The 25533-nt window shown below is 46.0% G+C and overlaps 1 protein-coding gene across 2 annotated transcripts; it reads left to right on the top strand.

The window, feature by feature from the left end:
• The first annotated feature begins 2664 nt into the window (after positions 1 to 2664).
• Positions 2665 to 25115, top strand: ANKRD13C (ankyrin repeat domain 13C). 2 transcript variants are annotated; one of them, XM_032697094.1, is made up of 14 exons: positions 2665 to 3029; positions 7145 to 7186; positions 9159 to 9263; positions 10316 to 10401; positions 11441 to 11486; positions 13213 to 13279; positions 14536 to 14680; positions 15348 to 15479; positions 16242 to 16403; positions 17095 to 17174; positions 19010 to 19108; positions 19716 to 19816; positions 20700 to 20848; positions 24925 to 25115. In XM_032697094.1, the coding sequence occupies exons 1-13, from the start codon at positions 2723 to 2725 to the stop codon at positions 20828 to 20830; spliced, it is 1503 nt and encodes a 500-aa protein (XP_032552985.1). In that variant the 5' UTR covers positions 2665 to 2722; the 3' UTR covers positions 20831 to 20848; positions 24925 to 25115. The 2 variants fall into 2 exon arrangements, with proteins under 2 accessions (XP_032552985.1, XP_032552984.1); XM_032697093.1 differs by lacking the exon at positions 24925 to 25115 and having other exon boundaries at positions 20700 to 24923.
• Positions 25116 to 25533: the final 418 nt, after the last annotated feature.

Raw genomic sequence — 25533 nt, 5'->3', positions numbered from 1 at the left:
CTGTAGGAAATGGAGTTCTGGCATGATTCCTACTGCTTTCATCCCAATTGCCTTTGAGACAGAGAAATTTTCAGTCATTTAAGAAAATGGAGAATATAAACAATGCAAAGTTCTGTTGTTAAATGGTCAAAAAACCCACAGTTCTCAAGAATTTTTAGGTCCATAATAATTACACAGTTGAGATTCACTACAAACACCAGTTTTTCCCAGAGCCCTTCCCATGAGTAATGTCTTAGTTACATTTCCGTATTGAAAAAGGACTCCGTAATAAGCTGGTAAACAGTGACTTCATGCCTTCAGTAATTAAAAATGTAACGTGAAGCTTCCAACATCAGCTAAAGCCTGAGCTAATCCATCTATTCCACAAGACCAGCTGTGCTCCATGTGTGTTTCCAGCATAGCACCAGAGAACAGACAGAAGATATCAGACCTGCTGACAGTGCCAACATCTCACATCCTCCTTGTAAATGGGTTTTAATTTTCCCTAAAAACAAGAAAAGACAGAAAATCTTGTTGAAAAGACCAATGGAATATAGAGCAAAAGCAACTTTGGGGTTTTGTTTTCCCTAGAATTATTTAAAATTCTGTATTAGGACTGTAAAAACCTGTGTGGGAAGCGGCTGGGCTGTCACAGAAACCGTATTTCATAGTTCCTAAATCTCCCTATAACTCTTCTTGGACACTTAGGATGAGTGGAGAGGATGCCAACTGGGGAAAGACAGAGGTCACCCCGGCAGGCAGTTCTGTACCACAGCAGGTCTTATCTCCCTGACAACCTGGAGGTAGTTTCCCCTGGAAGCATTAGTAAAATATCCAGTGTGCCTAGAATTTGACACATCATCACTTTTTTAATTATTCATTCCACTATTGGTAGCAGAAAATTGCAGAACTGGCACTGGAGCAGAAGCTGCTGTGAGAAATTAGGAAGCTCTGACCTGAACAGGTACTTTCTAAGCTGACAATGGACCTCAAAGGACTGACACCAGGACAGGGTGACTGTCCTCTCTTTCCCTTTCCCTGCACATGGTTTTGAGGAAGACAACTTGTCCAGGTCCCATCGTTCCCCAGGGAACTTGTTTCACAGTCATGTATCACATTGGGGCTTTTCCTTCTATTCCCCTGTCCCTCAGGGAAGGAAATAGGCACCAAAATGAGGGAAGTGAGTGAATAGTGAAGAGTCTGGGTGATGTTCTGTTCAGAGGAGCATTGGTGGCCTATTGCTTTTCCTTTGCTCGCAAGGGGATTCATGGAAGGAGAGCCCTCCATGACACAGGAAATATCCCTGAGCTCTTGTTCTTTCTGGGATTTGGCTCATTTGTGTGTGGTTTGTTTACACCTCTGTGTAAATGCAGTGCACAGATACACAGGGTCATCTCTCCGTTGCGTCAGACCAACATGGATCAGGAGATTCACCCTGGCACTTTACACATCTCAGAGGAATCCGGAGGAGTCATCACAGCAGATTTTGGCAGTGGACTGAGGACCTCGGCCCTTCCCTCATGATGTACAGCACCAGAGATGGTGCTTCTTCCCCTCTGAGATGGGTGGGAGCAGTTCCTGACGACCAGACCCTGTGCTGGAGCAGCAGTGCTGCTCCAAGGAGATGGACACAGGCAGGCACATCCCTCTGGGAAGGGCCGTCCCTCAGGAAGCAGGGACCTCAAGAGCTGCCTGGCCACGGTGTATCCCCTCTCCTGGTACCCATGAGACAGCAGATGTATCAGTGCAGTGTCAGGAGCTGTTATTCCCATGTAGAAATGCTGGCTACACCTCCAGCTGTGTGAAGTTTAACACGGGCAAGTGCTGGATTCTGCTTCTGGGATGGGGCAGCCCTGGATGTAGGGACAGACTGAGGGATGACAGGCTGGAAAACAGCACCGAGGAAGGAGATTGTCCCGCTCTGCTCTGGGCTGGGGTGGCCTCACCTCGAGTTCTGAGGATGCGATTGGGTACCTCAATATAAAAAAGATCTAAAGTTGTTGGAGAACGTCCAAAGGAGGGACACGGGGACGGAGAAGGATCTGGAGGGGCCACATGAGGAGCGGCTGAGGACACTTGGTTTGTTTCAGCCTGGAGGAGACTGGGCAAGACCCCAGGGATCTGCAGTTTCCTCTGGAGGAGCAGATCCGATTTCTGCTCCCCGTGACCAGTGACAGGACCCGAGGGAACGGCTGGAGCTGTGCCAGGGCAGGTTTAGGTTGGATCTTAGAAAAAGGTTCTTCCCCCAGAGGGTGGTTAGGCACTGAACAGGCTCCTCAGGGCAGTGGTCACAGCACCAAGGCTGCCAGAGCTCCAGGAGCATTTGGACAGCGCCGTAAGGCTCATGGAGGGACTGGGGGGGGTCTGGGGCGGATCTCCGATCCCGGGGGGTCTGTACAGGGGTGCCTGTACACAGGGCTGTCAGGGGGCGGGTCCCCCATCCCGGGCTGTCTGACCCGAGGTGCCTGTGAGGAGCTGTGGGTGGTTCCCCCGCCCCGGGCTGTCCGTACAGGGCTCTCAGTTCCCGGCTGTGGGCGGCTCCCCGCTCCCGGTCCGTCCCTCCCCTCCCGCCCCATTCCCTGACTCCCGTCCCGCGCTCACGGCCCCCCCCGCGCAGTCTCGCGAGAGCAGCGGCCCAAGATGGCGGCGCGGAGCCGCGGCCCGTGAGGCGCGGGCGGAGCTGCGGCCGCTCCGGGGGCTCCGGGCGGTACCGGCCCCGGCGGCTCGGGCGGCACCGCCGGCCATGACCGGCGAGAAGCTCCGCTCGCTGCGCAGGGACCACAAGCCCAGCAAGGAGGACGGGGACCTGCTGGCGGCCGGCGAGGACGAGGCGGCCGCGGCGCCCGGCGGCGCGTTCACGGGCGGGAAGGGCGGGCGGGCCGGGGGGCACCGCGGACCCGGCAATCACCGGCACCGCCCGCCCGCCCGTGCCGCGACCGCCGGGCCCGAGCGCGGCCCCTTCCCCGTGCACGAGTGCGTGTTCAAGGGGGACGTGCGGCGGCTCTCGGCGCTCATCCGCACCCAGGGCATCGCCCAGAAGGACAGTCACGGTGAGCGGGACCTGCCGGGGCTGTGGGGCCTGGGCACCGCGGGGAGAAGAGGGGATGGGGAGTGGGAATGGGGAACTCGGGGGAGCTTTCCAGAGATGTGCAAGTCCCCTTTAGAAGGGACTTTGGACAAGGGCCTGGAGGGACAGGACAAGGGGAATGGCTTCCCACTGCCAGAGGGCAGGGTTAGATGGGATTTGGGGAAGGAATTGTTCCTTGGGAGGGTGGTGAGGCCCTGGCACAAGTTGCCCAGAGAAGCTGTGGCTGCCCCATCCCTGGAAGTGTCCAAGGCCAGGTTGGATGGGGCTTGGAGCAACCTGCTGTAGTGGAAGGTGTCCTTGTCTGTGGGCACCAGGGTGGAATGAGATGAACTTTGAGGTCCCTTCCAACCCAAAGTATTCAGGATTCCATGATTTTTGTAATATGACCAAGGACAGTGTCAGCTTCTCTACCTCCCAGTGCTGGCAGAGCTGCTTCTGACCTCGTGTGTTGCTCTGTGTCCAAACCCCCACATTTAAAAAATACGTTCTTTTTTGAAGTGTCCAAGCTGTCACCTGTTTACTCTGGGAGATGATGAGCAGTTCCTTTGGGTGTTGGCAGAGCAATCTTTGATATTTCCCCAGGCTACAAAAACAGCCCTTTTTCTCCCCTTTCTTTTTAAATGCTTTAATTCTGGGGTTTGAGAGAGCAAAATCTTGTTCCCTGCTCCTCTGCAAACTTGTTCTGTCCACAGAAGTGGCAGTGGCAGAGGTGGGAATCTGATCGTCGTGCTGCTCTGTAATGCCTAAATATTTAATGTCTTGCCAGGACATTTTAAAATGTGTTTAATTTGGGGAATATTTTATATTGTTAAAAAAGAAATCAGCCTGGCAGATCAGCTTAAGCTTCATGGTTAGTTTTAATCTCTATTTTGCCTACTTATTTCAAGAGTAACATGGTCCCTTTCTGCTGGAGAATTCCAAGTTACACGTGTGTGGTGTCAGAGATGTTGTGGCAAAGGGAACACTTGTGCTCTGTTTCTGATCGGGAGAGAAACGTTCCCTTGCTTTTTCTCAGTTGTGGTCTGTGAAGTCAAAAGCAACATGAAAGTAGAGCAGTCTTGGGACTGGCATGATGACAGGAATAATGGAATTGGGAATGAAAGGCATGTCCTTGGTAACACTGGGCATGGAAACACAGCTGGAGGTCCAGAGTAACCCAGGGCCCAGCTCCCAGGCAGGAGGGCAGGAGTGTTCCTTACAACTGGCACCACATTTTCCTCAGGACGTTGTTACAAATAGAGCTGCAGATATGTTTATCCTGCCCCCTTCATTCCAAACCCTGCAGCAAATCCTGGTGGGATGAAAGCAGCAGACTTGGGGAGGATTTTTCCCACTCAATGTATTTCTACTGCTTCTCCCCTGCTCCTCCTCTAGTTCCTCTTTAAGTAACTCAGCAGCAGCTCAAAATCTTTACTTTGAGGCACTTCCTGACCCCTTTTTGCTGCTCTGTCACCCTCCAGGTGCATCTCATTGATTACATCCTTTTTTAATCCATATATATCTTACACAAATGTCCCATTAACATCTCGCTGCTTTCTCAGCTCTGTTTACAGTTGGGACACTTTGGGGATCTCTGGCACATCATCTTCCTCCAAGTTTTTACTTGAACTGTTCAAAAAACCCCACAACAAACTTCTTGATGTCTTGACATTCCAAAGGCCTGACTAAGATTTCTGTGTTACTGTTTTCTTCCTGCCTGAGTCCATCTGTCACTTGTTTGCATAGTTGAATTGGGAATTATTTGGGGGAGAGAAATGGAGCTTGTGATTTGCTCAGAAATAAGCCAGAGGAATCCTAGGATGCGATAAGGAAGGGACAGAGGGGAGAGAGAACTCCTAGGAACGGTTATTGTCTATAATCCAGGTCCAGTTTTGGTGCTGGATCAGTGCAGGAAAGCCACATCCTGTACAATGGGAGACTCTTGGTGTTCTGCTAAAACAATTTGAGTGTTAATTGAGTGCAACCTGTTGGGCTCCCTAAAATCAACCTCCTGCCCAGTGGAAGGCCAGTGCCCTTACTCCCAAAACAATGAGTTTCTTGGGAGAAACCTATATATACACCTATTGAATTACTTATATGTCTATTATAACATGCATTTAAGAGCTTAAATTGTGGAGTAGACAAATCTTCTTGCTGAATTACTGCTGGAAAACTGCCCTGGCTCCCTCATGAGTGTTGCAGGTGCCTTACCAGAGGTTAAAGGCTGTGCATGTTTGGGGGCAAGTGCCGTGTTTTGTGTGTGTTTTTATGCAAACAGTCCTTGTTTGCCTGCCTGTGCAGTGCAGGATCCCAGGAACTGCTGGAGCACTGACTTTTTGAAATAGAAGTGTCTGTGCTGCGCACTGGTGAGGCCTCACCTTGAGAGTGTCCAGTTCTGGCCCCGCATGAGAAAGACGAAATTGAGGGGCTGGAGCGTGTCCAGAGAAGGGAATGGAGCTGGGGAAGGGTCTGGAGCACCAGGAGCAGTTGGGGGGGCCCAGGCTGGAGAAAAGGAGGCTCAAGGGGGACATTTTCACTCTCTGCAACTCCCTGACAGGAGGGTGGAGCCAGGTGGGGGTCAGGCTCTGCTTCCAGGGAACAAGGGACAGGACAAGAGGAAACGGCCTCAAGCTGTGCCAGGGGATGCTCAAGTTGGATATCAGGAGGAATTTCCTCATGGAAAAGGTGGTCAGGCATTGGAAGGGGCTGCCCAGGGCAGTGATGGAGTCCCCATCCCTGGAGGTGTCCAAGGAACAACTGGACATGGCACTCAGTGCTCTGGGCTGGGTGACAAGGTGGGGATCGGGCTCAGGTTGGACTCAGTAGTTTGGGAGGGCTTTTCCAGCCTCAGTGATTCTGGGATTCCATGATGTTATGAAAGTGTTTACCCTTGGCTCTCATAATTTGCATTCCCTGAGCACACACTGTGGCTAATGCTCAGATCCTCAGGAACGTTATTTGCAGCACATTTGCAGCACCTCACAAAGCCTGGCTGCATCCCGGATTCCAGGGGATGCATTGGCTCACAGATGTTGGAGCAGCTATTAATAGAAACAGGGAGGTTAGTGAGTCCTAATGAGCATAATGAGCTGGGATGGGCCTGCCTGGATGCTGCCAGTGACCCAAAAGATGATTTGCAGGACATGGAGAGCAGCTCACTTGGACATGCAGGGCAGAGTTTCCTTGTCCATCCAAGATTCCATGTGCTCCATGTGCTGGCATTTGTGTGGTTGCCTCTCGTGTAGCGCATCCTCTGCACAGAGCAGGTTCTTCCTGCTGACATGATCCTGTAAAATAACCCTAAACCAAGTGTGTTCATTGTGATTGCCAAAGCAATTTGGTTTCCAGCATTTTCTTCTCTTAACTCCACTACGAAAATGTTTAAACATGTAAAATACAGTTAAATTGAAGAACTTTGCATCCCTAAGCTCCATAAATAAAATATGGCAGGAGCCTGGTAGCAGCATTAATCCAGAAAAACAGCTCTGGGGCCTCACAAGGAATATTTAACAACAGAAATCCCACCTGTGTCATGAACATCACCAAGAAAATGGGGCCAGGTTTGAGTGTCTGTTGATAATCTCCACAGCTTTCTTTGGAAACAAGGCATTAAAATAACCAAAAGGCAGCTTTGTAGAGAAGTTGCTGTTGCTTCTCATCTATCCAATGCTGGAGTAGTAAAAAATGTGTACTCAATCTTTGAAAAATTCATAAAATAGGCTCTTAAATTTTTAATCAGTATCATATCTCTGAGTAGCTTTTAACCCAGATCTGTCAGTCTGGGAAGGGATCAGACGCTTCATACCATGAGGAACAGAGAGGTTTGGGTTGTGTCTTTCTTGAAGACACAACTGGACTTCTTTGACTGGGGTAGGTTTGAAGATATCATTAAAAACCTCTCTTGGCCCATGAAACATGTCTCAAGATATATTTATTTTGACAGGTATAATCTAAGTGGTTACTTGGAAAAATGTCTCTGCTCTGGTGGGTTTTGGAGTTTTCCTTGGTTAGACCAGAAACTGAAGTTTCCTGAGGAGGAATTGCCATGGACTCTGATACCTTGAATCTAATATCTTTTATTTCTCTGATTTATTTTAGGAAACACTCCTTTACATCTTGCTGTGATGTTGGGACATAAAGGTAGGTGAATCCACCTGTTTTGTTACCTCTTCAATGATCCTGAAGATTTGGGGGCAAGAGGAAAAAAGATTTTTCCGTTTTCCAGAAGGTGATCTTGTGTTCTAAGCTAGTTCTAAATTGAGGTTTCCTGGAAAGAGGCTGCCATATGGATTTTGAAGAGAAAAGTGGGAAAAGAAATCGGAGCTGTTCTCCAGACCAAAATCAAGGAGCTGGGTAGTGACTGAGGTGGGGTGGGAGAGTTGTAGCAGTTGGACTCATGTGATGCCAGAACAAGAGCAGAGGGTGGACTCAGCTCCTCTCCACAAAAAGAGATAGAAGGAAACCAGGAGAGAGGCCCTGGCACAAGTTGCCCAGAGAAACTGTGGCTGCCCCCTCCCTGGAAGTATCCAAGGCCAGGTTGGATTGGGTTGGTTTAGATTTCAGTTTGCAGTTCACCTCTTACCTTCTTTCTAGTCAGTCATGTATCAACTATAAAGCCCTAAATCCTTTAGGATACTCCTGGTGAACCTTTGTCCGGCTTGCCTAGAGCAAGGTTCTTTGTGCAAGATGGAGTTTAATCATAGAATGACCTGGATTGGAAGGGACCTTAAAGATCATCTCTGTCCACCCCCTGCCATGGGCAGAGACACCTTCCACTATCCCAGGTTACTCTTGTGCCAGGGCATCCCCACCCTCCCAGGGAAGCATTTCTTCCCAATATCCCATCTAACCCTGCCCTCTGGCAGTGGGAGGCCATTTCCCCTTGTCCTGACTCCTCATCCTTTTTCCAAAGTCCCTTTCCAGCTCTTCTGGAGCCCCTTTAGGCACTGGAAGGGGCTCTAAGGTCTCCCCGGAGCCTTTTTTTTTTTTTCCAAATGAACACCCCCAGCTCTCCCAGCCTGTTTAAGTGGAAATGGAATCTGGCTGGTAATTCCAAGCTTATTTGCCTGCCCACTGCAGAGTGATGTTCTTGTCTTGGGCACTATATTTAAGGAACCATAAAAATACTTCAGTGTGTTTGCTGAGTTAGTCAGGGCTTTTGTTTATGTACCACAGGAGATAGTTTATTCACCAGGGAAGTATCTCTTCCTCCCCAGTCCCTGTGCTTGCAGTGACTCAGGGGTGTTGCATCTGGAATGACTAGTGCAGTTTCCTGTAACACCTGTGGTAGGAAAATAACCCAGCAAGTCCCTCTCTCAGGCCCTTCCTTCGTGATGAGACATTCCCTGGGCCTCAGCTCCAGCTGCGTCCTGCTCCATCCCCTGCAGATGGGTCAGATGGTTTTAGTGATATGTGGTCAGGAAACTTTCTGTGGTTGGAAACTGAAGAACCATTTCCAAGGATCACATGGAAACACTGAGGACTTCCTTCTCCCCTTGATTTTAAGGACTCTTTTTCATCACCCGTCACCTTTTACCCATGGAGAGAGAATGCAAGTGGAGCTGTGGTGTACAGGCTTTCCTGGGTCAGAGGTGCCTGTTTGCCCTCCTTAAATTCCATGTTTAAATTCCAGGATGTTACAGCCCAAAATCTGTGTCCCCATCATCAGTTGGACCCTTGGGCAGAGGGGGATGAAGAGAGAGGGGAAGGCCATGAGCTGTCTCTTTGTACAGGAGTTTGGGTGTGAAGCAGAGTTGATGTAATATATTAAACATATTTCCTATGTAGCTGTGCATTTACAGAATATGCAGAAATGCAGCTTTATAAAAAGCAAATTCTGAGAAGCAGAAGGGCCATGTCTTCAGTGTTATGTAATTGGTGGTTGATCACCAATTATTTTTAGTGCTAATATTGAACAGGGAAGTGCTGTAAGTACTTACATAAATGGGTTTGTTTGTTAAAGTGAGTCAGAATCCAGATATGTATTTTGATAATCTGTTAATTATCTGATATTAATATCTACAACTTTGGCTTTATTATAATTTCCTTTATTATGACCGACACTGCTGCATCCTGGCTGTTTACTGTTAATAACGTGAATATTTTGTTCCAGAATGTGCCCACCTGCTTTTAGCCCATAATGCTCCAGTAAAGGTGAAAAATGCTCAGGGATGGAGCCCTCTGGCCGAAGCCATCAGCTATGGAGACAGACAGATGAGTAAGCACCTCTTCGTTAACCCAAATTTGCCCAATTAATCCAAAATTGAGGCCTCATTCAGAACAGGAAAACAAAGCTCTTCAAGCTCTGTTATTTTATCATCCCCCTCTTTTAGTTCTCTCAACAGTTTCTCTTCAACTGAACTTTTTTGTATCTCAATGTGATCAGGCAGGTCCATTTCCTTGATAAGAAATTGCATTAGGTTACATAAGCAAAATCTTCCCCCTGCTCAGCATTTAATGATTGTGAAAGCTCTTCATGAGCCTTCTGTGTTTGGAATGGGAGTGACATGGGCAGGATGGATTTTAGCTGCGTGGGATCATCTAATTGGAGCTGCTCCCTGTGGTCACAGGGATGTTTGATACACCAGTTGGCATTGGGATATGGCTTTTAGTTTGCATCTCAACAGGCCAGTGGGGAAATGTTATTTTTTGTTTGTATATTTAAGTATTTTATTTATATCTTTTAATATATTATCCAATTATTATTTATTCCCCTCAGATGTGGAGTAGTAAAGGGTAAATCATTCTACTGCCACTCACTAGTGGATGTCAATAATATTGGGTATTGCCATGTGTAGTGGTACATTCCTATAGCAGAAAACTCACTATGTATTATATATGTAAATGTATTATTAATATATTAATGCCCTGATTTATAATATACCAACAATATTCTCATGTCAGCTCCTCACTACTAATTTTCTCAGAGGGGTAGATGTTACACAGTCTGTAGACTCATGTTCAATAACATACATTTGCACCCACATATTTACTAATACCTTTGTAAAAAACCCTCTTGACTATATGCTTTATTTAATAAACAATAATTTTATAAACAGTAAGTTAATAAAATTATTGGACCTTTCTTCCTGCTGTGATCAGAGCAGACTGATGTTTAATTACTGTAACTCAAAATTAATTTCTCCACAGGCTGATGAAATATTAAATTGCATTGTTGTTTTTTTTAAGATGTTAAGTAAAACACCTGTAATTAAAAAACAGATAGATTACCAAACAAATAGATTGACCTTGGAGTTAATTCCTGTTCAGTTTCAGCACTCCTGAGGAAGCTCAAGCAGCAGTCCAGGGAAAGTGTTGAAGAAAAGCGACCTCGATTATTAAAAGCCCTGAAAGAGGTAAGTTGTGCTGTCAAAACTGATGTGATAGAAAGTAGTGACTGATTTTCAAAGAAAAGACAATCTGGTAAACTGTAATAAAGTTTTACATTTTTTTTTCAAATCTCTTCTGCTCTGAAGAGCAATCTTGGCTGACAGGATCCATTTTGAGGGGTCACAGAATTATGTTTATATTTCCTTCTCCACTTCTAGAAATTCAGATAAAAGGTTTATGTAAGACAGTCCTGTTTGTCATCTTTGCAATCTAAAATGTAAAGAATCTGTATTTATTTTATTACACTTTTAAGGCTTTCTTAAATCTTTTGTTTTGATGAATAATTTAATGATTTGTTGAGTCACCAGTCACAAATGACACTTGCTTTTCTTGCTTAGTAGTGAAAGAGATTTTTGGTTTAATTTTCCATCTCCGTGCAGAATTAATTCCTCTTGGGCATAGTGAAATAATCCTCAGTTTAGGGAAAGCAATTTGTGGCAAATCAGCTATTTATCTAAAGTTAATTAAATTATCCCTCTGGAAATTGAGGTGATCCACCCTGGGCACCCTCATCGTGGAGTTGCCTGACACATGTTGGTGGAGGCAGAGGAAGTTTTACCTGATGACTTCAGCACATTTCCAGAAGGCCAACTGAAATTTGTGTCTGCAATACTCTGAGCTGAAACCTGACTCATTAATTATTATATAATTAATTATAATTCCATGCAGTTGCATGTGATCAATCAAAGCAAACATAAAACTCCAAAGGTTTGGTTTTTTTAAACACACATTTGCAATAAATCTTCTGCAATCCACAGCTTAATAGCTGTGTGAACTTTAATTTTTTAAAAGTAAATAAAAATGAGAGTCAAATGAAATACATGATTTTATTAGCATTGATTCTACTGCAGTTAAAGCTTCAGGAATGTTTAAGTCCAGTATAAATTCAATACAATATTGGAGAAAGTGTTCTTGTTTGAAAGACAGACTTCTGCCTGTCTTTCAGGAAATTTTATGGTTATTAAGCATTAAAAGCTTGGTAATATATTCTTCTTTTCTTCTCAGCTAGGTGACTTCTATCTAGAGCTTCACTGGGATTTTCAAAGTTGGGGTGAGTGGCTTGCATATTCCTTCCACAGGGAGATAATATAATCAGCCTTCAGCACACTTGTACTCTAAAGCTTCACTTCTCTCCTGCTTTGTGTGTTGGGAAGATCACAGTTCAGTTCCCAAGATCTGAGTCATAAAGAAAGGACAGTCAGCTTTTTCCAGAATTATTTTTGCGTATTTGTTTTCTGAGCCGAATTCTATTTTAATCCAGTTGCACAAAAAGGGGAGAACAAGCCGTTTGCTTCAAAAACCTGATGATTAGAAGAGTGAAATATTAAAAGGGCTCTATGTGGCTCATTGCTGACACTGAACAATTTAAGCAATTTAGTTGAGCAACTGGACTCGGGGCACTTAATTTCCCCAATTTCAACCTGTTCTGAGTGGTGACTGTGAGTTCAGTGCAGCTCTTTGGGAGGTGCTTCAGACTTGGCTCCACCTCAGAGCTGCTCTGCTGTGCTTGTGTCACCTCCAGTGGTGCCTCCATTTCCACCTCCTCTTACCTGAAGAAGAAAAATGTAAGTAAGGGAGTAAAAATGCAGTAACAATGATCAATGTGTCTGAATCCTATCAAAATACTGGGAGTGATTCTGCCCGTAGCAGAGTATTGGAACTGGATGAACTCTAAGCTCCTTCCAACCCAAACCATTCCAGCATTCATTCTGTACCTTCTGCTACTGGTTGACATTTAAGTTAGTAATTTATAATACTTTATACTAATATATAAGGAAGAAATCCTTCCTGTGAGGGTGGTGAGGCCCTGGCACAGGTTGCCCAGAGAAGCTGTGGCTGCCCCATCTCTGGGACTGTCCAAGGCCAGGTTGGATGGGGCTTGGAGCAAGCTGGGATACTGGGAGGTGTCCCTGCCCATGGTGGGAGGTGGAACTGGATGATCTTTAAGGTCCCTCCCAACCCAAATCAGTCTGGAATTCCATGATTTTTATATGCTTCAGTATAGGCTTAGTTGAAATAAAGCCAACTTCCAGGGGTGCTCTGCTCCAGGAGTCGCACTGTGCTTCTCTTTATAGTATTTATTTACTTTAATATATTTCCTTTTTTGAAGGCAAAAGATGCTGTGGGCAGTGCTTCTGTCCTAAATATTGGCTCTGTTAGCTAAGTCCATTTTTGGATGGTCTTAATTCTTTGCAGTTTTGAAGAAACTGTTGAAATGTTGTTCTGTGTCTTAGTTTTATTATTATAAAGTAAATTCTTTTTAGAGTAAGGACAACTGCAGCCTTGTAGATCTCCATGTCATGGTACCACGTGGCTTCACAGTTCCAATGGTGGTTTAACATTTGGTTGATGTTTTAAGCTTAGTGCTTTGGATTATATTTTCTGCTTGTGGCTGTTCTGCTTTAATTGTAACCAGGCTTTGAGTTGGTAAAATGTATAAACTGTCAAATCACAGAATTAAAATTGTAAGCAGCTTGAAGACAAGTTAGGAGAATGTATAAATGATTTAGCTGTGACTGAATATAAATGATGTCCTGATGTTGAAAGCAGTGGGTACAATTACAAATCAATTTTACAATTACAAATCAATTTTACAGTTACCAAATAGAAATAACCGTGGTATTAGTCTGTTGTATTTGATTGAGATGATGATGGATAATGCTGTAATTGCATTAAAATACGCCCAGAGTCAAAGTGATGGTCTGGTTTGGATCTGGATCTGGATGGTCTGGATCTGGACCTCAAGATCCTAATTTCCTTCTCTCTCCCCTCTTTAGTGCCTTTACTTTCCCGAATTCTGCCTTCTGATGCATGTAAAATACACAAACAAGGTATAAATATCAGGTGAGTGCTGGGTTTGCACCCAAATATCTGCATGTCAGGGAAAAGCCTGGATTCCAGTGGGCCCAGAGAATTCCCTGAGGAGTCTGCACGTGTCTGTGACACACAGTGTGGCTGTGCATGTGCTGGGAACTTCAAAGTGGCTGGGTTTCTCTCTTCTGAATTTAAAGTAAATACAAAGCAAAAGCAGTTCAGCTGATAAGGCTTTGTCTACCAGACATGCCAGTGAAAACCAGGGGTTGGATATTTTTAACACAGTTTCAAATAATTGTATTAAATTCCAGTGTTTTGTAGAGAAATGTTGCTGCTCCAGTCTGTAGTTGAAAAAAAATCATGTATTTTTTCTTTTTAGATGTGTAATGTGACAGATTCACAAACTCAGTGTTTTCAGTAGTCTTTCCAAGCTCAGCTCTTTGACTGGGTTAGTTTGGGGGTTTGAATTCTTTTTCTTTAGGTTCCAAAGCTTAAAACAAACAAAGAGGCATGAATGTGGTTCCTAAGATTCAATCTGTAGGAAGTTTTGCTCTAATAAAAGTGTAAAGGTGTGTAAAGTGACTTTTGAGTCTGGGGCCATTATTTTCCTTCTCATTTCTGAGTGCTCTGCCTGTATGAGACTTGAACTGAGGGGAAGTAGATAAATCCAGATTCTTTCTTGAAATCAGTGGCCATTATATGAAGGAGTATTTAAGCCTTCACCACTTAGTGCTGAAAGGCTCACTCAGTTGAGGTCCTTTAACCACCCTTGTTAAAGAAATAAATGTTCCAGCACTGATGGATATGAACTGTCCTTGGCTCCATCTTCTTCCAGCTATCCAGGGCAGCAGAAGCATTTCCTTTGTGTTGGTGAGGGGGAAAAATAGAAATAGCAACGAAAATAAGTCAAATTAAAAAAAAAAGTCTCTTTCTTAGTCCCGTTCAGAATTTGGGTCATGTCCTAATATTGTTGCTCAAATCAGAGGCTGCCATGTGTGGAATAATGTGCTGAGGAGTTCTCAATGTGCAGCACATCCTAACTGTGTAAATTCTGCACCTCCTCATGCTGGTAGTTTTCAATACAATTTTCTGAAGAAAACATTATAGCAACTTTTGTGGTCATTTCTGCATCCGGACTTCACTCTGAAATATTCACTGAAAACTCAGCCCTTCACGTGTTTGACTGCGATTAAAAAATTCACATTTCTGCTTGAAAACTCAGTTTACTTGTGTGTTTGAGTGTTTATGGGTCTTGTTTTTTTTAAAGTGTGGGTGTGTTTTCACAGGCTGGACACAACTCTGATAGACTTTACTGACATGAAGTGCCAACGAGGGGATTTGAGCTTCATTTTTAACGGTGACGCTGCACCCTCTGAATCTTTTGTAGTTTTAGACAATGAGCAAAAAGTTTACCAGCGAATACACCATGAGGTAATGCTGGGGAAGGGGGTGGGACTGTTTTTGGAAGTCTCACTTGCTGTATTAAGCAAAATGTGCCTCAAAAACACCCGAAGAACTGCAAAGCAAAGAATTTTTTTGCTCAGTTGGTACAACTTGAACCGTGTAGGGGACATCAAGTTTTGTGATGAAAACCAGTGCTTGGGAATATTTTGAAAAAATATGGTTGAATTATGACATGTGCTACTTCTGATCTTTCCATTGGGCTTAATTTAGGTGTTGTCAGGTGGGTTTTGAGACTCGTTCCCTCTCTCTGCATCCTTTTAGTCACTCACATGGCCAGTTTGGTTGATAACAGTGTGAGGGTCTGACGCACTGGACCCCTTGTAATTAGTGAAGTCTTTAATTACAGCTTTATCCTCCAATTACTTAAGCAGATGGATTATTGCCTGTGGAAAGGGTGTGGCTGCTGATCTGCTGGATAAATCCCATTGGGATGCTTTATTCACATTAATATTAAAGATTAAACTATTTGGAAACCATTTGGCCAGAGGTTTTATGAAACAGTTTGAAAATTCAGAAAATGCTGGTTCTGGGAAAAGTTCCAAAGGCTTATGGATTTGTATTTATTTGTTCATTTTTAGAAGAAGTGATCATTATTTTGTAAGTTCTTTTCAGTGTGTTGTGATTTTTCTCCCAGGAATCTGAAATGGAAACAGAAGAGGAGGTTGACATTTTGATGAGCAGTGACATTTACTCTGCAACATTATCCACCAAATCCATCACCTTCACACGGGCCCAGACTGGGTGGCTCTTCCGGGAGGACAAAACTGTGAGTGTAGAGGGAACTGCACAGGGAAAACGGTTCAGAACCTGGTGGTGCTGTGGCAGGGGATGAAGGAGGATGAAAAAACAGTGGGAAAAGCATTGGAACAGGTTGCCCAGAGAAGCTGTGGCTACCCCATCCCTGGAAGTGTCCAAGGCCAGGTTGGACAGGGCTTGGAGCAACCTGGGCTAGTGAAGGTGTCTCTGCCTATGGCAGGGGGTGGAACTGGATGAGCTTTAAGGTCCCTCCGAACCCAAACCAGTCTGGGATTCCAAAAGAACAAGGTGTTCAGAGTGAAGATAAAATGTCTCTCCTTGTATCCCCACAATTGTCACCATGTGGCAATTGGTTGGACCATGTGGAATCTCTCTGCTGGGCTGCCTTCATAAGGAAAAAATAAGAAGAAAGATGACAAACTGTAGCTGTTGGGCAGGGGGAGAACAGATTGTACTAAAAAATACTTTATTATAGGATTCTGTGGTCTCTGCAGGCTGATTCCAGTGTGTGTGGTCCTGTTGCAGAAATGCAGGGATGGGAGTCCTGTGGGAGAGGAATTCAGCCAGATTTCCCTTGCCCACTCCTAAATTCTTAAAGTTTCCGTTCATAGAAGTACCTGTTCCAGGTGGAGTTCTGGGATTGCCCCCTGACAGCTCGTGTGGGTGGTTGGGTGAATTCCATTTCAATCTCCGGTTCCCCTTATTATTTGGATACACAAGAATTTAAATGTATAATATAAGTATAATATTCTATCTTATTCTTTTCATGCAGGAAAGAGTAGGAAACTTTTTGGCAGATTTCTACCTGGTGAATGGACTTGTATTGGAATCAAGGAAAAGAAGGGAACACCTTAGTGAGGAGGACATCCTTCGGAATAAAGCGATCATGGAGAGCCTGAGCAAAGGGGGCAACTTAATGGAGCAAAATTTTGAGGTATAATTGATAAACCCTCCACAGTATGTGAATTTTTGCATAGGAGAATAATCTTTCACACCAGTCATTGTGCAAAATATATAATGTCTTTATTTTGTCTTAATTTTAAAATGATAAACACAGCCTACAAGTATAATGGTGGTGAATTGTCCTGATTAGTGTAACACTGAGGGATTTCTGTGGTTATATTGGGTATTTCAGGCTTAATTTGTCTCTTAAAAGAGATGAGGGGTTTGGCTGTGGCAAATCACTTTGACGTCTTTTAGACCAAATCTTTATTGTCTGGAATGAAAGGAAAACCAGAAAGGCAATCGTGTTTCTCTTCAGTTTCATTACCATGGAGCAAAGCCTGTTATTAGCACAGGAAATCAAGAGCTCTTCAGAATGAGCCAGACATCAGCTGGGAGCACACATAGAGCATTTAAAGTGATTAATTGATTTCTGTGTTAGCTGGTGCTTGTGACTTGGCACTCAGACACTTGAATTAACTGATTACTGATGGAGGAAAACAGCCCAATTCTATAGAAAATCCACTTGGAGGCCAAATACCTCAGAGGAGACTGAGAGCAGGAGATAGAAAAGCCCAGGGAAGACTGTTACTGTTCTCCAAAGCTGAAGGGCAGTTGTAGGATTTGAATGGGAAATGTAAGGGAATGTGAGGATGGATAAGGAGATGTGTTTCCCTGCACAGCCCGTGCGCCGGCAGTCCCTGACCCCGCCGTCCCCTAACACCATCACGTGGGAGGAGTACATCTCTGCTGAGAGTGGGAAGTAAGTGCTGCTGCCTCATGGACACCTTTATGTGGTTGGGTTGGGAGTGTGAGGGATTTGGTTGGGTTTTTTGTGTTCTCTACTTGGTGGATGTTTCTTATTTATGTTTTTTGGGGGGACAGAAGAAGGTTGGGTTTGGTGTCTCAGGTGTTCAGTGTTCCTCAGTGGGCTGGGAAGGTGATACCTGTGTGTGTGAACAGTATTAGTGCATCTAACTAGAATTCCAGAAACCTGGAATGGTTTGGGTTAGAAGGGACCTTAAAGGTTATCTCATCCCACCCCCTGCCATGGGCAGGGACACCTTCTACTAGACCAGGTTGCTCCAAGCCCTGTCCAACCTGGCCTTGGACACTTCCAGGGATGGGGCAGCCACAGCTTCTCTGGGCAACTTGTGCCAGGGCCTCACCACCCTCACAGCCAAGAATTCCTTCCCAATATCCCATCTAAGCCTGCCCTCTGGCAGTGGGAAGCCATTCCCCTTGTCCTGTCCCTCCAGGCCCTTGTCCACAGTCTCTCTCCAGCTCTCCTGGAGCCCCTTTAGGTACTGGAGGGGGCTTTAAGGTCTCCTGGAGCCTTCTCCAGGCTGAGAGAAAATTATAGTGATGAAATACTGGATGAGCATCTGCCTGACTCCTTGGCTTGAAATGGAAACATTTTTAAAATATCTACATTTAAAGTAGCTTTTTTTATTTTTAAGGAAGGTTTTCTGACAAATTCATTCCTGTAATGAATTTATCTGATGATAGTAATAAGCAATCCCATTCACTGTTTAAAATAAAAGTGTATGATGCAATGAGACTCCAGTGGCAGTGTAAAGAAATGCCAACTTCTGGAATGCAGGGACAGAGGGATCTTCTTGTGCTGGCTCGATCTCTTCAAGATGTTCTTCTTTAGGTGTGTAAATAAGGAGGGAACAGCTGTAACTTAAATGAATTTCCATGAGCTTCATTTATAGGAGATTCAAGCAGTTGAGTTTATTTTCTAGGAATACCTGCTGGCAGCAGGAAGGGCCAAAAAAAGAGTTAAGTATGTCACAGAAGTGACAAAAGTCCTTTCTCCAAAGGTATTAGACAATCCTATAATTACCAGGGGATATGGAAATATTACAGCACAAGGTTATTAAAAGGGCACATGGATCTGTCTGGGTTCTTTTAACCTATTTAATTTTTAATGTATTTGAGAGAGAATGAATATTCAGAGTAAATAGGTTTGTCTATTCAAGCAGAATAAGTAGGACAGAAATATGTGTGTATATAGGGTTTTGCTTTGTCTAATAATCTGATTCACTGGTGGGAGTTCAATGGGAAATCCAAGTTTCCAGCAAAAATAAAAGTAGAAGAAAAAGAAACTTTACGTTATTTGTTACCTGCCTGTTTCTTTCCTGTACCAGAATTTGCTTACCTGGGCTTCCCAGTGTTGCCTTCCAGGGATAGCTGAGGAACTGAAAAAAATGAAGCTTTTTCTAGTTTAACCTGATACTCTGTTCACATACAGACTATTTTAATTAACAGCTGGAATCAGCTGGACATATTCTGGGGAGTTGTTAATGAACACTTCCTGTAGTGCTTACTAATACAGTGGTTACGAGGAATTGTTTGAAGATTTTCTGAAAATATTGTCCCTGGTTTTGTCTTGTCTCCTGGTTTAGCAGAACTCAGACCAATCTAAATTAAGATTTTTTTTCACGTTTACTGTGCACAGTTTTTCTAATAAAGCAAATACTTTGAAAGTAGGGATTCTTTACTGACGTTTTCAGACTCAAGTCTGGTTTCCTTCCTTTAAAACCAGAGTTTCCCTGGGAAACACTCACTTTGCCTCTCCCCTCTCCCTCACAGAGCTCCTCATCTGGGCAGGGAGCTGGTCTGCAAGGAGAGCAAGAAAACCTTCAAAGCCACGATAGCCATGAGCCAGGAATTCCCCTTAGGAATTGAATCGTGAGTCTAAGTTACTGCCCATGGATGTTATTTGTGTGTAGGGAATGTTTTACTGTGTTTATGAACTGCAGAATCCTCCATATCCTCAGGGTGGGAGCTGTCAGTGTAAAACCTAGGGGTGAAGTCAGGCAGTGAAGCAAGAAAACCCTTAAAATTGGGGAGCTGGTGTGGCTGATGTTGGAGGAGCGAGGCTCTTATCTGACTTGATAAGAGCAGAGCTTTGCTCCCTGATGCACCTGATTCTACAGAATTCTGAAATGTTTTTACACATAACAAGTTTTAGCACAAAATCGTGTCCTGGAAACCGATGCAAACCCATGTCAGTTCCTTGTGTCTGTGGAGAAGGGGGATGGTACCACATCCTTTAGTCTCCTGTGGAAAACGAGGATAAGAAATGAATATCCTGATGTTTTGTTGCCTGTGGTAGTTATGGGTCACTGAGAACTGGATGTGAGGGTGACACAAGCTCTGAGGAGATGGATGGAGAAGGATGCTGTCACTGTTCATCTCTTCTTTTCTTCACTTGCCCCTTGGGTCGTGTTTCTCCTGTTCTAGAGGGACAACTTGTGGAACAAGGATTTGTAACGAGCTTTACTTTCCTTTGCAGATTGTTGAATGTCTTAGAAGTAATTGCACCCTTCAAGCACTTTAACAAACTTAGAGAATTTGTTCAAATGAAGCTTCCACCAGGCTTTCCTGTCAAATTAGGTAAGGACATAGCAACTCCTGTGGCTTTGTGTATCCAAAAATCACAGAACCATTTGAGTTGGAAAAGATTGAGTCCAGCCATTCCCCAGCACTTCCAAGGCCACCACTGACCCATATCCCCAAGTGCCACATCCACACGGCTTTTAAATCCCTCCAGGTATGGGGACTCCACCACTGCCCTGGGCAGCTGTGCCAGGGCTGGACAGCCCTTTCCAGGAAGAAATTTTCCCTTATATCCTCTCCAAATCTAAACACGTGCACTTAGTCCTCAATATGAAAGGTCTGAGTTTTGGGAAACAACTCTCGCCTACAGTGTTGCTGTAGTTTCAGGAGAACATAAATGTTGGAGCCTTACTCCAAGAACAGTGGAATATGCTGGATTATTCTTGCATTAGAGGATGATCTCAGTCAGGAGTGAAGTATTTTGTAGAAATCCTGCATTTCCTTTTCCTCAAGGATTACTAGTGATGTGTCCCATTTACAAATACATAGAAAGCTATTGCATTTGTAACAGATAGAAATGGATAAATCAACTTATGGGATAAGTGATCACAGCACAGGCTACCATAAGGAGTAACACCTTTCCTAAGGGATAGACATCCTAAGGATGTCTGGCATTGCAGTGAGGTGTGTGAGCCTGACAGCCCAGGACAGGCTGTATTCTACCAGGACAGGCTGGTCATGGAATCCCACACTGGTTTGGGTTGGGAGGGACCTCCAAGCTTATCCCACTCTACCCCCTGCCATGGGCAGGGACACCTTCCACTAGGCCAGGTAGCTCCAAGCCTTACCCAACCTGACCTTGGACACTACCAGGGATGGGGGTTGGTATCACTATTGGCGTTTCTTTGCCCTTCATTGTTCTCTTTTCCTCCCTCTCCAGATATCCCTGTGTTTCCTACCATCACAGCCACTGTAACGTTCCAGGAGTTCCGTTACGACGAGTTTGACGACTCCATCTTCACGATTCCCGATGACTACAAGGAGGACCCCAGCCGCTTCCCGGACCTCTAGTAAACTGGAAGGCTCCTGGTGAATATCCACACCGGCGTCCCCAGGGAAAGGGAATGGATGCACCCACACTAGGGATAGAAACGTGGGGCACACAGGAAGGGATAAACTCCATAACCCCGGAGAAAAGGGAACAGGCATCAATGGCTGATGTACTGACACTACAGTGGGCATCTCCTCCACTCCCGATTCCAGCAGTGTCCTGCTGCTGTTCCCTGTGGCACAGCCAGCCCTGACAGAGGCAGCTCCAGCCCTGGCAGGAGGACCTGCACTCCTTTTTAAATTTTTTACGCTGTTGGTGACACACAAGGCCCTGCTGGACCGTCGGCACCGGAGCTGGGCCGTGGCTGGATGTGAGCCCTGACCCACCTGTCCATCCCGGGAGCCCTTCCCAGCCCTACTTCCTGAGCTGCACAGCTCAGCCGTGGAATGTGGCAGGAGGTATCCTCAAGGAATGCCTTGGCTGTAGATGAATGAACCAAAGGGCACCACTGGACACTTGGATTTCCTGCAATCCAGGGCAGAGCCAGCTGTGCCCTACAGGGAGGGAGGCCCAGCCTGGTGCTATCCCTGTCTGATCCCTTCGTTCCTGCTCCCAGCTATCCCTTCTCTCACTGCTGTGCTTTCTGGCGGGGGGGTCCCTGAGGGTGTGGGAGCACTCTGGACTTGGCTGGCCAGGAATGGCACCTTTTAATCCTTATTTTGCCCTTCACTTGGGAGAGTTGCCCCAGAATGGCCGAGCACCACCAGGTCAGCTTGGGTGTGCCCTCAGCAGCCCCTGGAAACCTGGGATGCACAGAGGCACCAGGACAAGCTCAGGCATTAAACCTTCCTGCAGGAGGAGGTTCCCTGCAGTGGGGTTATCGTGGTGCTCATGGAGAGCTTTGGTTTGGGGCATTTCCACATTAATTTTCTGCCTCTTCATGTTTTAATCACAGAAATTCCCAGACTGGTTTGGGTTGGGAGGGATCTTAAAGCTCATCTTGTCCAACCCTCATCATGGGTGTTTCAGTACTCCAGCTCCTCGAGCTTATTCCCATTCCCAGTGGTTCCAGTCTCCTCATCTGACAATAATCCAGCTTCTTGGGGTTTGTTGGGCAGGATTTGTGCAAAAGGCTGATGGTGCTATTTGTTTGTATGAAGAAACTTAGATTCAAGTGCTGTGGTGTCATTGTACAAATATGTAAATATTTTCCAAATTATATTCTTTGTGCACTGTAGGCAAAACTTTTTCTGGAATTCCATAGAGTTAAGGATCAAAGTTTATAATGAAGAGGATCATCGATGCTTAGTGGAGGGAACAGCTGTGCTGCCCACGAGGGATCAAGGGACGGGCTCAGCACAAGGCAAGGTGTCAGGTACACCTGTGATTCCAAACTGCTGGAATCTGATCCATCCCAAAGAGGCTGCATGGGGAAAAACAAGGATGAGTCCCAGGGAATCACTGTCTGCAAAGTCCATGTGCACTGGAGTGGGAGGGTGAGGTTGATCCTCTCCCAACTGTGCTATAAACCTGCAGGGAACAGGGAGCACTGGGACAGGGGAGAAGTGCAGCTTTGCAGCCTGGGATTGATACACTGGAGTTGTTAATTCAAATTCAAATCCCAAATAAAATTGTAGGGAAACAAGCAAAGGGGCATGGCTCCTGCAGTACTGTGTTGGGGCAGGTGTGCAACATCCGCTGGGAATAATGGAACTTGATCTCCCAAGTAATGATGAATTCCTGAAGTGTTTCACACTTCTGGGATGAGCTGGCACCCACCTCCTGCTGCTCCTCAGGGCCAGCCAGGATCCTGGGATGAGTGTTGGTGGGGCCTGGCTGTCCTGGCCATTCCCAGTGCCCGTTCAGGGCGGAACGTTTTGTGTAGCTGCCGAACCTGTGCCAGGAGCTGAAGCAGGTGCCACACAGGAGTACCCAGTGTCCTGGGAATTCCAGCACAGGCAGGAGGTTTCCCTAAAGGTGAATGTCAGAAATCCCTTTCCTCAGCATTACAGGGAGGGATCCACAGGTCTGTGTTACTTTGCATTTCTAGTTATCCCAAATTCTTCCATGGCTACATGGAAGGAGCATCACTGGGGCTGTGGGTCTTGGGCATTGCAGCCACTACCAGGGATGGGGGTTGGGCTGGGGGAAGAACAGAAAAAGGGGTTTATGTGGCCTCATGTGGGACTGAGGGGCCTGTGGCTCCATCTGCCTCTGGAACATTCCCTAGTGGTGACTGTGGCCATGAGGTCTCTGCTCAAAGCCCCCAGTGGGTCCTGGAAGTGTTTCCTATGGTTCTCGTGGCCTCTGGCTGCAGGTTTGGGGGATTGAACCCCCTGAGGACACAGCTGCTCCCCCAGACACCTGTAGGGTTTGCAGGAAGGTTTTGCAGTGAGTTGCTGTTGAGGCTTGTTCTGAGTTGGATTGTGGGAACAGCTTTGAGTGACTGTCCTTGTTCTGTATTATTCCAGTGAACATACCTGGCTGCTCCTCCTCCCTCCCCTCCCTGCCTGTGGAGCTGAGGGAGGGGACTCCCATGGGATTGGACCCCAGCTCCAGTTCCAGGGGCTCCCAGAGCTGCTCTTGGTACATTTTCCCCTGGCCCTTGGGATGTGTTTGCTGTCTGAAACATTCCTAGGGATGAGTTCTCACACTTAGGGACACCTGGGGCACAGTTTCCCAATGGATACATTGCAGGAATCCTCAGTGAGAGGGACATTGGGCTGAGCCCCTCCTGGGGACAGGCTGTGGCTGTGCTGCTGTGGTTCCCTAGGGATTGTCCACCCTGATATCCATGTTTTCTTCCCTGAAGCTGTTTTTTCTCCCCGGGATTATATTGCACGGACACTTGGTGTGTTTGTAGGCCGGGAATGTCTCCCAGGAGCTCCAGCAGTGCCTGGGGAGGTGTTCCCCGTCTGGAGGGAACCTTAGCCACAGCCAGGGGTGGGCACAGGGTCCCTCCCCCTTCCCATCTCCTGGTCCTGTGTCTCTGGGAAATTCATTTTTCTGGCAGGAGTGATCCAGCAGAGCTTCAGCTTGGCTTTTCCCCTTTTCCTCGAGGCCAGGCCAGGTGTTGGGAAGGTTTGGTCCCTGGGACCAGTGCTGTGCTCTTTGGAGTACAGATCCACCATCTTTGTACGGAGTCTTGTGTGTGTCTGGCAGCTCAAGCTCATCCCAGGGGCAGGAGGGACATCCCTGCAGAGACCCCATGGCTTGGGAACAGCTGGGGGACCAGGAGCACTCCTCTGGACCTGCCAGCTGGGGGTGGGTGTCCAGGTGGGATGGAAAAGGGAGCGGGCATGGGCTGAGTGGGAATGGCCGTGTCCTGCTGCACTCAGACACCGCAGGGGCAGGTGGGGAGAAAAACCAGCCTGGAGCCTGCCCAGGGCTGTGCTCCCATCCCACCACAGCTTTCCTGAGGTTTTCTTGGCTGCTAAAAGACAACCACAAATTTTGCTAAACCAAATTCAGAAATGGTTGCGGGAGAATCCCATGGGTTGTTTCTGAACCCAACTGTTCCACTGGTCTTCCAACCTCCTGCTCTCACCTGTGGCACAGGGAAGGTGTTGGGTTTCCCCTCCAGGAGCTGCTGTCCAGCCACTGCACTCACCTCCCTGCGATTCCATTGTTACACAAACCTCTGGGTGTGTTTGTGCTGGAATCCCACCATGTTATGTTGATATTCCCACCCACCCTCTGTTCTTTTCATGTCTGTTCCTGAGTTGTAATTCCCGCCAGGAGAACTGCATTATTTAATCCGGATTAACCAATTCCTGTAATGCTGCAGTTTCACTCTTTATTTTCCTGACAGTTTGTAACTCCCATGGAAACAAGTCACTTCTCTTGCGTTTTACTGTTGTCTGGTCCCTGTTTTTATCTTCTCTTCACTAATAGTCAGTTTTGGTTGTATCATTTGTTAGAATAAAGACCAAAATATGCTGTTTGATTCTGAAACTGCTCCACCTGTGCAATCCAGGCTTCTCTCTCCGGGACAGCTCTGCTGTGGCTGCGTCTCGGAGCAGGATTGGAGGGGAGGGACAAGCTCATGCTGCTGAGTCCTGCAAGGGCATTTTCTTGGTCATTTTTTAAATAAAATCCTGCATTTTCATTACAGCCTGTGCTTGGCCCTCTGTGAATCCTAAGTTTTGGGGCGGAAGGACACAAAGAGCAGCTCCTGGCACTCGCCTTGAGCTGAGAGATCCAAGGTTGGAACACTGCCTGGAAAGGGGGGGGAAGGAGACCCAAGTTTGCTGAACCGTGTTCAGTAAGTACAGAGGTTTTACCTCCCAAATCCAGCAGTGGGCCCACTTTGATCACAACATGGGCTCTGTTCTGACTTGAAGAGCAAAACCTGGAGTGTCTGTAGAGGTTTTATTCCTTCCAGACAGTTGGGTGGTTTTGGTTTGGGTTTTTTTGTTTGAGTTTTTGGTTTTTTCCCCCCCTTTTTTTTTTTGTTTTGTTTGTTTGGGGAGGGTTTATTTGGGGTTTTTTGGGGGGTTTGCTGGAACCACTGGTGATCTGAGTGACAGCTGGAATGTGAGGCTACTAAATTTTGGGTTGCCATTATCTGCACGAAGCACTTATGGCTTCCTGCCTTCCTCAGAGGTGAGTGGTCATGGTTGCATGGAAATATAAGCCAGTTTTGCAAATACTTTCCTTTTTAAAATACTTATAGAATCCCAAACTTCGACAATTCCCTACCCTAAACCTAACCCTGCCCTCT

The sequence above is a fragment of the Chiroxiphia lanceolata genome, chromosome 9, assembly GCF_009829145.1.
Source record: "Chiroxiphia lanceolata isolate bChiLan1 chromosome 9, bChiLan1.pri, whole genome shotgun sequence".
Classification (NCBI taxonomy): Eukaryota; Metazoa; Chordata; class Aves; order Passeriformes; family Pipridae; genus Chiroxiphia; species Chiroxiphia lanceolata.
Note: the sequence above shows the minus strand (reverse complement) of the source record. Positions and strands in the feature narration are given on the sequence as shown.